General features: G+C 31.8%; 2 protein-coding genes across 4 annotated transcripts; both read left to right on the forward strand.

The window, feature by feature from the left end:
* The first annotated feature begins 552 nt into the window (after positions 1-552).
* On the forward strand, positions 553-4,074 carry LOC114182201 (uncharacterized). 3 transcript variants are annotated; one of them, XM_028069004.2, is made up of 3 exons: positions 553-752; positions 2,793-3,577; positions 3,662-4,074. In XM_028069004.2, exons 2-3 carry the CDS (start codon positions 2,892-2,894, stop codon positions 3,675-3,677), a joined length of 702 nt encoding a protein of 233 aa, XP_027924805.1. In that variant the 5' UTR covers positions 553-752; positions 2,793-2,891; the 3' UTR covers positions 3,678-4,074. The 3 variants fall into 3 exon arrangements, with proteins under 3 accessions (XP_027924805.1, XP_027924803.1, XP_027924804.1); XM_028069002.2 differs by having other exon boundaries at positions 2,793-4,074; XM_028069003.2 differs by having other exon boundaries at positions 2,891-4,074.
* Positions 4,075-5,657: 1,583 nt separating this feature from the next.
* On the forward strand, positions 5,658-9,897 carry LOC114181083 (lysine-tRNA ligase). The gene is made up of 6 exons (XM_028067419.2): positions 5,658-6,024; positions 6,818-6,967; positions 7,243-7,501; positions 7,734-7,952; positions 8,056-8,198; positions 9,389-9,897. Exons 1-6 carry the CDS (start codon positions 5,683-5,685, stop codon positions 9,686-9,688), a joined length of 1,413 nt encoding a protein of 470 aa, XP_027923220.1. The 5' UTR covers positions 5,658-5,682; the 3' UTR covers positions 9,689-9,897.
* Positions 9,898-18,215: the final 8,318 nt, after the last annotated feature.

Raw genomic sequence — 18,215 nt, forward strand, 5'->3', positions numbered from 1 at the left:
TCCAAAAAAATTATTATTATTTTTTTTAAGTTAGCCATTTTCCGTTGTTATTTAAGTTGTGATAAATAACATGTAATAAAGAAACATATATCATATGAAAGATTCTTTTGTCCAAACACTCAGTGTACTCCGAATTGACCCTCCTCGAAAATGGCTTTAGCATGTGGTAAACTAAAACTATTATGAATGATTATTCAAATAAAGACATAGTAAAAATATATTTACGTATGTGTGTTACTTTTTTTTATGTTAAAAATTATTATTATTATTATAGATTTAATTATGAAATTAAATATAAATAACTTTTATAACTTTATCGTAAATAATCTTTATTTATTTTATAAGTATATTCATAATTAAATTTAAAAATATCAAATTAAAAAAAACAAAAATAAAATGATTATTTTAATTTTAAAAATTATTTAATAGATAAATGTAGAAAACTAATATAAACAAATTTCTATATATTTTACCGGTGAAAATCCATACATTACGCATATTTCACTTTTTGTTATGATCGATTTTTTTATATAAAGAGAGAGAATCTTGAACCATTTTGAGAGAGATTCACTTATTCATCTCTCACTTTGTTAGATATCAAGGCCTTTGCGTGGGTGGGACCAGGTCAATCAACGACGTCGTTTACCAGTGAGTTGGTTTCAGTCAAATTGGGGAAGCCACCCTTTCTCTCTCTCACATGGTGCCACTGTCCTCATCTCTCTTCGCCAAGCCTCTAATTTTGCGCCAAACCGGTATTCTCTTATTTTCCCCCATCTAATTTCGTTTCTGCTTGTTATTCTTTTTCTTTTCGTGTTTCTCAAGACGCTTGGTTTTTGAATTAGGTTTTTTGCTGACAACTGATTTGGGATTGAAATTTGCTATTTTTTTTTCGTGTTGATTGAGTGGTTAAAATGTTGACTGTTTTGTTGTTGACGGGGGTTTTGGGATTTTTAAGAAGTTGATTTTGATTTCTGAACCTCCATTAGAATTGGGGCTAGCTATGAAATGAAGTGAAGTTTGATATGAACTATGCAGAAGTGAAAATATCAAATCTTTGTCTTTTTTTCCCTTAAAATTCTGCCTTTTAAACAGTCTCCTGATCTCTCAATTGGGCGATAGGGTTATTGAAGAAATAAAGGCATAGTTTTTAATATACATGGATAAAAAAATTGGTTTTATGTTTTTTTTTTTTATATTAAAAAAATTTGTGTGTTTCTTTCTCCTAATTACATAAAATTCAAACACAGGAGATTGGCCTAGTAAGTTTCTTATCTGCTATAAAATTATTAATAGCTTAAATGGGTTGGAAACTCTGGAGTTAAATTTTTAGCTAATATGCATTTGCGTTATTGGGTGCCACAATAGTTGATTTCATTGGTATCTACATGCCAAGCTTTTCGTGTGCTTGGCCAAAACGAAAAGTTTAATGCTGATCATTAGGTGGTGAGTTTTGATGTTAATGTTAATATAACTGTATGGTTGAGTTATGCTATATAGTTGAGTCAGTGCATATAAGAGTAAGCAGCTAGTTAAAATATGTTACTCGTATTTGTTTACTGATGGGTGACTGGATTGAACTATCTTTATTTATATACCATCAATTGCAGTAGTGTTGTGTGTGTAACACCCGTCAGAATGCTACTAAATTACTTCGAAAACAAATTACACGGATTTTAAAATTAAAAAAAAAAAAACTTTTAACTTATAACTTTTATACCACCGTTTTAAACATAAAAAAATTAACTTTGATACCACCATTTTATAATTATTCACATTTAATAATTTAAATATTATTTAAAATAAAATAATTACTTTCCTTAAATTAACTAATTTTTCGGATCTTACAGTATGCATGCTTCATGATCATACCTGTAGATTGTAATCGTGAATACATCCACACATGCCTACGTTTGTGTTCTTCATGTCTAGTATTCTGTACAAAACAGTGGTTGGAAACTTCTTCTTAGGACTGAAAGCAACTTCTTAAAAACAAAACTTATTATATGGCTAGATGCTATGCTGTATTGAGATTTTGTTTGCTAATGTCTTTTCATCTACTTGGGTATAAGTTCCTCTGGTTCCATGTTTATTAATTGTGTAGGGTAGAGGTGGTGGCATATGGCCATTTTTTTATCAAACACTGAAAAGCTTGATTTTTATTGAAATATGTAGGTCATCAGGGCTGTTTGCTCCCTGGATCCTACTAACCTATGCTTCATATTTAGGGAGTAGCAAGCATGGATGATAATATTCATTAGTTCTTTCATGAGTATGATTAAAGAAATTACTTTCTATGCGTTAGTGTGTGACACTGACATTCTTGCCAGTTGGCTGGCCCTTTCACTCCCAATCCCAAAGGATAAACAGGAAAAAGTTGGATTTTAACTACTGACAGAGTAATGTGGAATATACTTATTAGTTTATATTTGATTGATTTACTTTACAAAGTATATTAAATGCATGTAGTATGAAGTTGTATCATTTATGTCTTGTTTGAATTTGGCTGCTTGCTCACAAGAACGAACAGAAAACTCAAGAAAATCTTTATAGGTACAAAAATGTATATTAATGGTGTTAATATAGTTCCTGATTGGTAATGGTTATAGAAAGTGTGTCAAATGCATGCAGTAGATTAACTGGATTGCAGATGATCATGGCTATAGCTTTACTTCAAATGAATTTAACTTCTGTCTATACAAAATTTATATTGTCGAGTCAAAATGTTATTATCACAATTTTTTTTTGTATAGTTTTTGGTTGATTCTTGTTACTCATGTGAGCTTGTCCTGCAGGCATGTTACAGATTTATGCTTTTGGCTCAGTCATCATTAATGATAAATTGACATCTGGATGACACTTCCTGATTGGTTATTTACATATTGTAATTCAGAATGTGGAGCTTTGCATCAAATTGCATTGCTGGAACTGTGGGAGTGAAAAATGATTCTTCAAAGCCTACTCATTCTACTTCAGAATGTTCTGACGACGAGACTTCTATTATGGGCAGAGAGGAAGGACTTGAATGCCCAATATGCTGGGAATCTTTCAATATTGTTGAAAACGTGCCCTATGTTTTATGGTGTGGCCATACTCTTTGTAAAAATTGTATCCTTGGATTGCAATGGGCTGTTGTGAAATTTCCAACGCTGCCTGTTCAACTTCCCCTTTTCATCTCCTGTCCATGGTGCAACCTTCTATCTTTCCGTTTAGTTTACCGTGGAAATCTTAAATTCCCTCGCAAAAACTACTTTCTTCTCTGGATGGTTGAGAGCATGAATGGTGATAGACTGAAATCACATTCACCTTTCTGTGGTGATAACCAACAACTCTCAATGAATATGGGAAGCCAGGTAAGCCATGGAAACCATCGGAGGGGGCAAGTTCGCCATCCAGAGGTATCAAATTATAATCAATATCATGGCAATACTGGTAATCTCCTCAATATGGAAAGACTGTATCTTTATTTTCGGAAGTCACTATTGTTCTTTGTCCAGGTGACGGCAAAGTTCCCATTGGTCATTATATTTCTTTTGATTGTCTTGTATGCAATACCAGCCAGTGCTGCCATTTTGGCTCTGTATGTACTTGTTACAATTCTGTTTGCCCTCCCATCTTTTCTCATTTTGTACTTCTCTTATCCTAGTTTGGATTGGCTTGTCAGGGAAATCATCGCTTAAGATTGTGAACTAGTACAGGCGCCAACCTTGCAAGCATTAAGTCAACAACATATATATTCTACTTTGTAATTAGCCGACATCCCTTTTACAAGCTCTCATTTATCTTCCCATTCAGGGTCACTCTCAATCTCTGTATACTTGAGTCTTGATTTTAGCTTTAGTTGAAGTTGGCTAGTTGGTGGAACCAGGGCTGTGGTTGGGTAATGGTAAATTCTTGTGCCTTTTTCCTGGTGGCAAGTATTTGTCTGATTTTTATTTTGTATGGATGGACACATGGATGCTACTTCCATCACAGCTTATACTATTATGTTTCTTAAGTTGTACATAGTAATCTTGTTATTTGCTGTCTATGTATGGAAATACAATCTGCATAATTTGAAATTAGTGACTTTCCTTTGCTTGGCTGCTACAACTTCTGCTACTCTAAGTAAGAAGTTTATGTTTAATGTATGTCTGGGTGGCACCTTGTTTAAGAAATGCATGTCTCACATTTTATGCATAAATAATGGAGTTTGACAAAGGTTTTAAGTAGATGAAACAGTTTATTCCATTTGTCGGTGTACTTATGCAGTCTGAAATAAACTGCTCATGCAACAATTGGTTATAGGCACAGTGGTATTAATATGGATCACAATGACTTAAGCAGAAATTGAGCACTCCTCCGATGTTTTCTTTAATAATATTTTGTTTACAAAATGGAAGTGGAGACTAGAAGTGGAACAATATGAAATGTAGAAGGATGTGCTTGAATCAAAGTATGAGTCATAAAGGAACATAAAAGTTAACCGCAGAGACAAGGAAGAAGCTTCCTGACGGAGAGATATATGTAGAATATGAAAGAAATGGGAATGCGATAATTAGTTTAACAATAGTATAGATTGGTTTAACAAATGAATTAAAATCAGTAATTAATATTTAGTCTTTTAATCACCTGAATATTTTATCAGTACTCAATATGTAAAGTATTATAATTTAATCTTAAATTTTATAACCTCGTATCAAAGAGTTCTTAAAAAATTAATTTAATATTGAATTGATCCTGAAATATTACATATTACAATTAACAAATTTTAATTAATTACATTTTTTATATATTCAATCATTATACATTCAAGGACTAATAGAAACTAAATCATACTGATCTATGTATTCAAATATCAAAACCATTATTTATCTTATTTTTAATTATACAAAGTTGTCTTATTGTTATTTTGTTTTTATTTCCAATATTTACATAGAAATGAATAAATTTTATTACAAAGATTTGATAAAAGCTTTTAAAAAAAATAGTGACATTTTATAATTAAAAATCAATTTTTTCCAAAAAGAACCAATTCAAAAAACTCCACCAAGTTTATAATGTATTGTTTAATTATACATAATGTAATTATATTTATAGTTGTACATTATTATTATTATTATTATTTAATTATAAATATGTATATTCATTATTACCATTTATAATTAGTTGATAATAAAATTACATAAATGTTAATTACAAAATTGAAGATTGTTTTGAGTAATTTGCATTAAACTTTCATGCAAATGAAATAGGTTTAGATATAATTTTTGTTTTTTATTTAATCCAAAACATTACCTCTTATCTTAAATAAAAGTATCTAGTCTTCTAAAAAAATCACAATTCTTGTATGTATTCTATTTTAAATATGTTCACTTGTAGAAATACTTAATTTTTCAAAATGTAACAAATAAATACAAACAAACTTAAAGATTAGACCACAACACAACAGAGTAACTAAAATTGAAATGAGTTATTAAGCTCAAGCTCTAATTAATTAGAGAGGCAACATAGTCCAAAAACAAAACTTTCTCTAAATTTTGTCCTGATTCAAAGGTAGTTATTTTTTCTTGTACACTTCAAACATTAACATTACTTCACTGCTTCCACAATTAATCTGAGGTTCATAAACATCTATGTAGAACAATCCACCAACCAAATTCCACGTGTCCAAAGCATATCCAACAATGCTTCCCACTGCACTTGATGATTACAGTTTCAAAACCATTGCTTTATGGTGACAGAGTGAGGTTTCATCAAAAAATGGTGGCACCCATTGCTGTTTCTTCTCCAAAGTCCACACTTTTGCAGAACCCCATCTATTTGGGTGACTCATCTTCAAGCTTTTTTGGGGGATCTTTGAAGGGTCTTTGCTTGCATCTGAAACCAAGGCCACAAAGAAGAGACTTTTCCAATTTGGCTGTGGCTTCTGCTTCTGCCACCCCAAGTGTCGGAAAGAGCAATTCTGGTGGCAGGTTTTACTTCAACATCACTGGATTTCCTTTCCCACTTGGTCCTTTTCTCAATAGACGCACTATTAGAACTGAGGTATTCAATCTTGCTTTATCTCGTGTTTGAATGACTCTTTTGATCATTGAATTGATTTGGTTGAGGTTTTTGTTCCTTGAGTTGCATATCTATGACTTGATGTTGTAGTAATGTAGTCATCTCATGAATGCAAAAGTTTTTGCTCTCTGAATCAATCAGAAATCATTCTAATGACTTTTAAGGAGGTTGTTATAAAGAGATCAACAAGTTTGATTATTTCATTTTAGATGATGCTGTAAAAAACCTTTACAATGTCAACATTTTTTTTATCTAATTTCTGTGGGAAAATTGTTTCACGCTATATCAGAAGGATTATTGGTTGAATGAACAATGAAGAAATTCCTGAGACTAGATGTGCAAATCACTCTAACCTCTACTTTTATTGAATTCAATTCAAATCAAATGCTTTTAACTACTTGGTGCAATAAGTTTTGTTTTGGCTTTGCATAGTGAAAGCTTAGTTGCATGTTGTTGGTATTTCCTTGTACATAGAAGTCATGTTATTTGTTGTGAACATTTTTGCTGCAAATTTTGGCTGGAAATTCTGTTTTTGAGACACTAAGTGTGTGTTTGGTTTAACTCTTGGGAGCTCAAACCCAAGTTTACTTTGCATTGAAAGTCACAACAAATTTTTGTTTTGTTTCATTGAGCTGGATCGTTTTCAAAGCAAAACCATAAAGTTTTTCGGTTGAATGAGATTTTCGGTTTCATTCAACTAAATTTAATTTTTCTAACTGTAATCCAAACACACCCTAACAGGTACTGTTCTCTGAAACTCTGAAACATGTTGTAGGCTGTGAAGGGTTGTATATGGCTATTCGAACAGGAGCAGGCATTAGGCTTCAGCAGTGTTTCCACAAACATAAGAATGACTGTTATCAAACTCAAATCTGGGGGCTTATGGGTTCATGCACCCATAGCACCAACCGATGAGTGTATTCAGGTTCCACTCTCTGACACTCTATTCCCTCACTTTGATCTTGCAAACTTGTAAATTGTAGTAAAACTCAATGAAGTAAAACAGTGTTAGTGTTTTGAAATCTGCAAAATTGAAGAGACTAATGCAAACTTTGATTCCTTATCAATGCTGCTTTGCAATTTGTATGACTTGATCCAAGGTTACTTATATGAAACATGAATATAGTAAAAAAAAAACATATCAAGAGGGTGATTTTGTTATGCCTTCTTAACATGCCATTTTTTTTTGGTTTCTTGCAGCTTATTAAGGAATTGGGGGCTCCTGTTGAATATATTGTTCTCCCCACTTTTGCTTATGAGCACAAAGTATTTGTTGGTCCATTTTCTAGAAAATTTCCCCTTGCTCAGGTGTGGGTGGCACCAAGGCAATGGAGTTGGCCATTGAACTTACCATTGGAATTCTTCGGTATTTTTCGCGCTAAAACCTTGAAAGACGATGATTTATCCACTCCTTGGGCTGGAGAAATAGAGCAAAAGATTCTAAGCTCACCAGAAGTTGGTAATTACCACTTCTTCATACATAATTTTAGACTTGAGGCTTGTTTGAGTAAAGAGCTAAACTAAAACACTAATCTAATCAGAGCTTATTAGATAAACTTTCTTCAATAAACTTCACAATCAAGTTTATTGAAATAGGCTACAACAAAAGAGAAAGAACCGTTATAATAAGGCTTGTAGAATCTCTTCTAAATCCGTGCTGAAAAATATTTTTTTGCTCGTGGTTGTTTCAGGAATTGGACCTTATGTGGAGGTAGCTTTCTACCACAAACCTTCAAAAACACTATTGGTGACAGATGCTGTTATTTTTGTCCCAAGACAACCACCTGAGTGTATAAGCAAAGAATCCTTATTAGCATCTGCAAAAAATGGTTTGGCTGTGAAACTTCTCAGTAAAGGAAAGGAGGTACCTGATGAACCTGTAGTTGACAACAAAAGGAACCGGCAAAAAGGTTGGCTCTATATTGTGATTATTGTTGTTTTCAACTTGTACAAAGCTTGTTCCTTTTCACTTGACATCACTGTCAAATTGACACTGATTGTTCTATTCTGCAGGATGGGAAAGAATGGTGCTACAAATCTTGTTTCTTGGTCCATCAAATCTTTTAGAACCCAATGCAAGCTTTGCACAGATGTCACAGAAGTTGATAGTTTCACCAATTGTTAAGACTCTGGTCTTCAGTAAAGTTCCTGAAAAGGTAATATACTATCTGTCATATAATGCTGATAAAAAAAAAACTGTCATATAATATCTTTTCTATTAAGAATACTTTGATCTATTTCTATTTGATGTATAGCTATTAGTTGACAACTATCTGTTCAACCTTAAAAAAAAATCTGTTTTACATTATTCTGTCCTGGATGTAGTTAAATTTATGTCAGACACATGTCCTTCAGTGTAATGTGCAATGATGTTCCACAAAAGTATGATATCCTTAAATTTTTTATACTCACGGTTAAATATGTTAAAATGTTCTTGGTGGGTTCTAGATAAACAAAATTAATGCATTTTAGTGGGTTAAAATCAGTTTAATCGGTTGCATATCTGATTAATTGTGATTTAATCAATTAAATCAGACAAGTTTCAGATTTTGCCTTTTATTTTCTAATATGTATATCTGATATATTTGTTCTTTTTTTATTTTCCATATTTCACTTTGAACAATTCAATGGATTAAATCAGGAATGTCTAAGAACTTTTCTACAACTTTGGACTTTAGAATAATTCCATAAATTGTCATATTAGTATCAAAAACCTGACAGGATCAGGATAATGCTTATCATCTAATTCAATACATAAAGACTATCTGTAGTCTTATTTTCTATATGGAGATCTTTTACATGACTAGGTCCCTCGATTTTTTTCCTTACTTTCATTGAAAAGGGTTTTCAATTGTTACTAGTCTTCTTCTCTTTTCTATTCTTATTTTTGTTCCCACATAGTTCCTATTTTCATTTGCAGAAGAGGGAATATGATGTGTTAATCCCCCCAACCATATATGTGTGTTGTCCTTATGTTTTATATTTTTGGCTCTAGCTTTGTAGAAATCTCTTTTTCCTAGTCAAGTCTGGTGTTTATGCTTCATCAGCGTAGGAATAGATATTAATGAGTGGTCAGATAGCAGCCAGATATAAATTGTAAAGTGATGTTTACACTTACTTTTTTACTGTAAATGCAAATTATAGTCTTAGCTTATCTGCGGTCGATGTAGTATTTCCAACACCACCATTTCTAATAGTATACAATGATTGAACTCTGAACTAAAAGTGAAAACTAACTAAACCAAGATAATTCTGAGAGTAAAAAATTTGAATTGAAAATGTTGAGGGAACAAAAATAGATGAAAATGAGGTGAATTGACATTTTGTGTTAGTTATTATGATCCAGGTGAGAGAGTGGGTTGATAGCATTTCCAGAGATTGGAGGTTCAAGAGAATAATCCCTGCTCACTTTGCTGGTCCAATAAGTGCAAGCAGGTCTGATTTCAGGGCTGCATTTGCATTTCTTGATGAGTTTCTGGTGGAAAGTAATGGTGCATGGCCTTCACTGTCCCTTCTCTTCTCATCAATCATGGGAAAAGCAGCCACCTATTTTCCTCCAGATGACATGAGGACCCTTTCATCCCTTGACCAGTTTTTGGTGTCTGTTGGAGCTGTCAAGAAAACTGTTTCAGGAAGGAAAAGGTGAGAGTGAAAGAGAGAGAGAGAGAGAGAGAGAGGTGCATCACAACTTGTTAACTTTGCAAGTGTAAAATTAGTATAATTTTGTTGCAGGTGGAGTTTGATCCTTAAAGATGTAAATTTTGTTTGACATTGATTATACAAATAGAGAAGATATTTTGCATGGAAAAAGATCTGAGATATACGTGAAAGGATATGAATTTGAATTTTCTGTCAGATTTTTTTTGCTATTTCTCTACTACTGTGTCTCTATAATATATTAATTATCACTAATTTTAACGTTTTAAAATATATTAAAAAGATATTTAAAGTATTAATATACTGTATTTTTAATGTTCAGCAAAAGACAGTATCCGAAAAATTAATAAAAAATTTGGAGTCGATATGATATGGGTAAAACCTCGGTGATTTAGAGTTAATAATTTAAATTGAGTTGTAAATTCTACATTAGTTAAAAATATTACGTAAGATGAGTAAGGGGAAACATATATAGCTTGAAAAATGTTAGAAAATTATTGTAATGTAATGTAACAATATGGTTAGACAGAAGTAATGTTAAGGTACACATGGAATCCACCAAGTTATGTGATTTTTAATAAATTTTATCTAATAATAAGAATGTGTTCAAACAAAGTATTTGAGAATAAAAAAAATTACATAATTGAAAATCACCATGAGCTCGATGAATGAACCTATAAGGAACACAAAATTGAGTGTTCTTAACCTTTTTCACAATTTGTAAATTTTGATTATATAAAGATTGATTGAGATTATGAAAACGAGAAGGATGGAGACTGTGACAAATTTTCAAGTTAGTGGGTGTGATGTTAGTTTTTCTTTTTATAATAATTTATGATTGGACGGTGATGTATTTTTTCTACAAAATATTGTAATTAAATTCTTCTTTATATAAAGCAAGCAAGCTCTGATAATAAAAAAAATCAATTAGGAAATATTATATCATTAGAATTCAATTAGCTTTGATAATGCATATTTTTACGTTCTATTTTGTTTTGTCGTTATAAATTTCTCTACAACTAGTAATGTTTCATTTTTGTTATGAATTAATGGTCGTCCATTGATTTATACAATTACTCATATGATTGATAATCATATTATTCATTACTCTTTATGATGTAATATTTTGTATTTACTATTTGATTTTATATCCTTTCTGGGTTACCATATTGTACCTATAAATAGGACTCGTCCTATCAGTAATGAGACACACATAAAAACAGAAGTTGCTCCCTACTCTCTCATTCTCTATTCTTCCTCTCCTTTGTCTCTCTTATTACCTTTATTTTATAACACGTTATCAGCACGAGGGTTATCCAACTGAGCGTGAAGGCATATTTTTTTTTTTTCTCCCTAAGAACAACGCTCTATATTCCTTAACCGAGGTTCTTTCTAATCTTTTTCTCATTCACAAACTTTATCTCATTTTCTTTTTTTTGTGTAATGATAATTGTTTGATTTATTTTTCTCTGTCATATTATTATTATTATTATTATTTGATTTTAATAATTTCATACATGAAATTTGATTATATTAATATTTTATGTGCTAGTTTTAAACACGCGAAACGTTGCAAAATTCTCTGTCATAATATTTTTATTATGACGATGATTATTATTAATATTATTATTTTGATGATGATGATTATTATTAATATTATTATTTTATGTGTTAGTTTTAAACACGCGAAACGTTGCAAAATTTGGATTTGTGACCCTTGATATTGTAAGGAAGAATTCCTTATATTGGATTTTAAATGTTGAAATATATTTAGATGCAATGGATATTGGGATACCATTAAATAAAGAAATAAAGCAACTAATTTGCTCATAACAAAAATATTGTGAAAAGAGACTTCACAAATATTGTGAATTTATTTCATGCCTATGCATGGCTGGCTGGACAAAGCAATAAAGCTTTTGATGAAAAATCATGAGATCCGCCTAATCTGCTCCATTCCCAGAAGTGAATGGAGCAATCAATATTATGAATTGATTTCATGCCTTCTTGTGGCTGAACAAAATAATGAGCTCTTGATGAAAAATCATGAGGCCCGACCAACTGGTTCTGCTCCATTCCCAGAAGTGAATGCAGCAACATCTGATCCATATAATCATGGACGAGGTCAAGACCATAATAATAATCGTGGTCGTAATTTTGGCCGTGGTCGTAGCCATGGTCGTGGTCGTGGTCGTGCTATTAATCATGGTCGTGGACATGGTTATAAAGGAAATTTTCAAAGAGAAACTTCATCAACAGAAGTGGAACAAGAATGCGAAAAAGGAAAAAGAAAGGGGTGAAAATAATGGCAAAAAGGCTGAAAATATATGTTACCGTTGTGGTAGTAAAGGTCATTGGACCCGTGCCTGTTATACACCAAAGCATCTTGTTGAACTCTACCAAGAATCACTTAAAAAGAAGAATGTAGAAACACACTTTGCTTATGAAGATGGTGATTCTGATTATGGTCATATGGATACTACTCATCTTGATATTGGTGATTTCTTTTCTAAACCCGATGGAAGCATTGATCACCTTATTGGTGATGGGAGTGTTAGAAAATAGTTTTATTTTATGATTAATTTTTAAGACAATGTTTTATATTTAATTCATGTTGCTTTTATATGTACAAGTTTTTATGTTTTTATGAATAAAATCCTCTATTTTATTTTTTTTTTCTTTCTCTCCTCTTACAAAGTAATCTCTAATATTGATATTTATGTTTATATGAAGAATGAATATTGGCATTAACACCAATGATGAGGATCTGTGCCTTGCTGATAGTGCAACAACTCATACAATTCTCAAGAGTAATAAATTTTTCTCTACTTTGGTAATGCGAGAAGTCAATGTTAGTACTATTTCTGGTACTACAAATATAATTGAAGGCTCTGGAAGAGCTACAGTACTTCTGCCAAGAGGTACAAGATTGCATATTAAAAATGCATTTTATTCTCCTAAGTCCAATAGAAACTTATTAAGTTTCAAGGATATTCGTCTAAATGGATATCATATTGAGACAAATAATGAAGGAGATGTTGAATATCTTTATATCACTCAAATTGAGTCAAATAAAAAATGTGTATTGGAGAAATTATCAGCCTTCTCTTATGGCTTGTACTACACATATATTAATGCGATTGAGACGCATGTTATTGTAAGCCAGAAGCTTACAAATAAGAATGAATTTCTTGTTTGGCATGATCGGTTGGGTCATCCTGGATATATCATGATGCGAAAAATAGCTGAAAACTCATGTGGACATCCACTTAAAAGTCAAAAGCTTCTTCAGTCCAATGATTTCTCATGTACTGCATGTTCGCAGGGAAAATTGATAATAAGACCATCACCAGAAAAAATTAGAAATGAGTCAATCTCATTTTTAGAACGAATACAAGGTGATATTTGTGGTCCAATACACCCACCATGTGGATCATTTAGATATTTCATGGTATTAATTGATGCGTCCACTAGATGGTCACATATTTGTTTACTATCAACTCGAAATCAAGCATTTGCTAAGTTATTAGCACAATTGATCAAGTTAAGAGCCCACTTCCCAGATTATCCAATTAAGAAAATTCGTCTTGATAATGCTGGTGAATTTACATCTCATGCTTTTAATGAGTATTGTATGTCAATTGGAATTGAAGTTGAACATCCAGTAGCACATGTTCATACTCAAAATGGACTTGCAGAATCATTGATAAAACGTCTAAAATTGATTGCACGACCTTTACTTATGAAAGCTAATCTTCCAATGACTACTTGGGGATATGCAATTCTGCATGCTGCAGTATTGATTCGCATCAGACCAACAAGTTATCACAAATACTCTCCTTTACAGTTGGTTTTTGGTCAACAACCAAATATTTCTCATTTAAGAATTTTTGGGTGTGCTGTATATGTCCCAATTTCCCCACCAAAAAGGACTATGATGGGTCCTCAAAGACGTTTGGGAATATATGTTGGATATGATTCTCCATCGATAATAAAATATCTTGAACCATCAACAGGTGACTTATTTACAGCTCGATTTGCTGATAGTCATTTTGATGAATCAATTTTTCCAACGTTAGGGGGAGAAAGAAAGAAACTGGAAAAAGATATTGGTTGGAATGAATTATCATTATCTCATCTTGATCCTCGTACAAAAGAGTGTGAACTAGAAGTTCAACGGATAATTCATTTACAAAAATTGGCCAACCAATTACCAGATGCTTTTACTGACACAAAAAGGGTAACTAAGTCGCATATACCCGCTGCTAATACTCCAATCAGAATTGATATTCCTGTTGGACAATCTAATATAGCAAATGAATCTCAAACACGCCTAAAGCGTGGTAGGCCTTTGGGTTCCAAAGATAAAAATCCTCGTGTGAGAAAAAGGGAAAAAAGGCAAGATGGCCTAATCGAGGGGGTAAAAGTCCCAAAAGATTCTTTTGACATAATCAATGATTCGGTTCCAGAAGAACCTCAGGTACCTGAAATTGTTGAAAATGATGAGATCTCAATAAATTATGTCATGAATCATAAAATATGGAATCGAAATAAAGTCAATATTGACGAGGTTTTTGCATATAATGTAGCAAAGGATGTCATAAGTGACAATGATGATCAAGAACGAATGACAATTGAAGATTGTCGGCAAAGAAATGATTGGCCAAAATGGAAAGATGCAATCCAAGCAGAATTAGATTCGCTTGCTAAACGAAAGGTTTTTGGACCTGTAGTTCGCACACCTGAGGGTGTAAAACCTATTGGGTACAGATGGGTTTTTGTACAAAAACGAAATGAGAATGGTGAAATTGTTAGATACAAAGCACGGTTAGTTGCTCAAGGTTTTTCACAAAGACCTGGTATTGATTTTGAGGAGACATATTCTCCAGTATTGGATGCAACAACATTTAGATATTTAATTAGCCTTGTTGCACAAGAAGGTTTGAATTTGCACCTCATGGATGTTGTTACAGCCTATTTGTATGGCTCTTTGGAAAATGATATTTATATGAAACTCCCTGAAGGATTTAATGTGCCCAACAAAGCAAATTCTAAAAAGGATTATTCAATAAAATTGAATAAGTCCCTTTATGGATTGAAACAATCAGGACGTATGTGGTATAACCGTCTAAGTGAGTACTTATTAAAGGAAGGGTATAAAAATGACCCTATTTGTCCTTGTATTTATATGAAAAGATCCGAGAATGAATTTGCCATAATTGCTGTTTATGTAGATGACATAAACATAGTTGGAACTCCTAATGAGCTCACAAAGGCAATTGATTGTTTAAAGAAAGAATTTGAGATGAAGGATCTTGGAAGGACAAAGTTTTGTTTGGGATTACAAATTGAGTATTTAAACAAAGGTGTTCTTGTACATCAAGAAGCTTATATAACGAAAGTGCTTAAAAAGTTCTATATGGACAAATCACGTTCACTATGCACTCCAATGGTGGTGAGGTCATTAGATGTTGATAAAGACCCTTTTAGACCTCAAGAAAAAGATGAAGAACTACTTGGTCCTGAAGTACCATATCTTAGTGCTATAGGAGCACTAATGTATCTTGCTAATTATACTCGACCCGATATAGCATTTGCTGTAAATTTGTTAGCAAGATATAGTTCTTCACCTACAAGAAGACATTGGAATGGAGTAAAACAAATACTCCGTTACCTTAAAGGCACTATGAATATGGGCTTGTTTTACCCAAATGATTCAAAATTAGATCTAATGGGTTATGCAGATGCAGGTTATTTATCAGATCCTCATAATGGTCGATCACAAACAGGATATTTGTTCACATGTGGTGGCACAGCGATTTCATGGCGATCTGTGAAACAAACAATAACAGCAACATCGTCAAATCATGCAGAAATTTTAGCATTACATGAGGCAAGTCGTGAATGTGTTTGGTTAAGGTCTATAATTCAACATGTGCGACAAACTTGTGGTTTATCCTTGGGAAAAATGAAACCAACAACGATATATGAAGACAATAGTGCATGCATTGCTCAATTGAAAGAAGGATATATTAAAGGAGACAGAACAAAACATATTCTTCCAAAATTCTTTTTCACTCATGATCTTCAAAGAAATGGTGATGTAGAGATCCAAAAGATTCGCTCATGTGAAAATCTAGCAGATTTATTTACAAAGTCTTTGCCAAGGAGAACTTTTGAGCAATTGGTTCATAGGATTGGACTCCGCCATCTTAATGATGTAAGTTTACATGAGGGGGAGAAATTAGAAGATGCAAAGAACAATATTATATAGAATGATGTACTCTTTTTCCTTCACTAGGTTTTTATCCCAAAGGGTTTTTCCTAGTAAGGTTTTAACGAGGCACATTCTTTTATCAATGGACACCCAAGGGGGAGTGTTATGAATTAATGGTCGTCCATTGATTTATACAATTACTCATATGATTGATAATCATATTATTCATTACTCTTTATGATGTAATATTTTGTATTTACTATTTGATTTTATATCCTTTCTGGGTTACCATATTGTACCTATAAATAGGACTCGTCCTATCAGTAATGAGACACACATAAAAACAGAAGTTGCTCCCTACTCTCTCATTCTCTATTCTTCCTCTCCTTTGTCTCTCTTATTACCTTTATTTTATAACAATTTTATCATTTTCTTTAATCTCACATATTATTGTTTGTTAAACTTTTGACATTGATGTATTAAACAAAACAAATAAAAATATTTTCATTGTTTCCAAATTCTACAAAACAATTTTTTTATTTTATTTTGAGTTAAATATGTTTTTGGTCCCTTAATTTTTAGTAAATTTTGGAATTAGTCTATTTTGAAACTTTAAACCAATTTAGTCCTTCATCTTTTGAAATACGTGGATTTAGTCATTTTAATCAAATTTTGCTAAGTTTATTTGACATTTCGAGTACATTTCACAATAATATTTGACTTAACATTAAAGCAAAAATGTGTCAAACAGTATAAACAACTCAAATACAATCCTAAAATGCGTACGAAACATCAAATAAAGCTAACAAAATTTGATTAAAAGGACTAAATCCACGTATTCTGAAAAATGAAGAACTAAATTGGTCCAAAGTTTCAAAATGGACTAATTCCAAACTTCATTGAAAGTTAAGGGATCAAAAACATATTTAACTCTTTTTATTTTTTGTCACGTGGTCGTTTTATTATGAACTTAAAATATTAGTAAAACGTGTGAAAATTACAATAAATTGATGGTAAAGAATTTAGAAAAGATTAGGGGATAAAATTTGGGTAACGATCAGTGAAAATAAAAATGTGCCGTTCTAAACTTTAGAGTTAAATAATATATAACTTATGACTAATCGAATTATTTAATAATTTAAATATGAATTAAATATATTTTTAGTTCTTAAAATAAAACTAAAATTAACATGATTTCCTTGTTAACTCTATTTTATAGTTTCTTGATCATTTCTTTTAACAATTAAATGGGTAGGTTTTTTTTCCTACTACGTACTACTCTATAACTATGAGGGTACAGGAAGCAAAATCATACGAGATTTTTGCTGGACTTCTACTTCCTACACTCCATAATTTCTTTGCCCACCTCTCAAACTTTCGAAATGATATTTTATCTTTCAGAACAGTAACTTTCAAATTACATATTACAAAAGTTTTTCGGAACAAGTTTTTTTAAATTTTCTAAATAATATTTCCGAAACGAAATTTTGAAACAAAATTTCTAGAACATGATTTCTGGAACAAAATTTTATGAAATGTGTCTCGAAATAAAATTTTCAGAATGATTTTTTTTTTTTTAATTCAAAACTCATGAAAATGTCTCACTTTATGGATTTTTCTAAATGCTCATCATACATGAAATATGTTTCGAAAAGAGCTTTCCATAACACAATAAATACATTCTAAAATAAAATTTTCTGAATGAGTTTTCTTTTTTTTTACTATTTTTTTCTTCTTCTCTCTCCGTAATGTTTTTCCTCTCTAACAGCGACGGTGGTGGAAGTGGTGGCAATGATGGTACAGTGTGGTGCAATGATGAAAGGTATTTAAGTCTTTTTCTAATATTGTGGAGTGCAATTAGTAATTAGGGGTACAGCAACTAAAAGCCTTTTTTGCTGCAAAAAATAATGATTCCACTAGAACTTATTATTAACCTTTCCTTTCTCTTACTTCTCTCACATCTTCTTAGTTTGTTCTCAAATAGTAATAAAAGGATGAAAAAAATCAAAGAAAATAATAATATAGACTAAAGTCAAAATTAGTTAACTCTAATTAAATTTTTCTTAGTGGATGAATCTCAATAAAAGACAAAGTTTAGAGATATGGTGTTTAATGATACCCATACATGCTTAGCTCAAGTAAAAATAAATGTGGAATTAAAGGGGAAGACTATGGGAAAAAGGGTTTGAACGTTGTTATTCAATCCCGAAGCATGATTATGACATTATGACAAAAACCCCATACCAATGTCAATAGGATAATGGTAGAAGAGTACCTTTTTTGCTATGGATCTTTTCAC

This window comes from Vigna unguiculata, chromosome 4 (genome assembly GCF_037176805.1).
Source record: "Vigna unguiculata cultivar grain cowpea cultivar isolate G323 ecotype 2 chromosome 4, ASM3717680v1, whole genome shotgun sequence".
Lineage (NCBI taxonomy): Eukaryota > Viridiplantae > Streptophyta > Magnoliopsida > Fabales > Fabaceae > Vigna > Vigna unguiculata.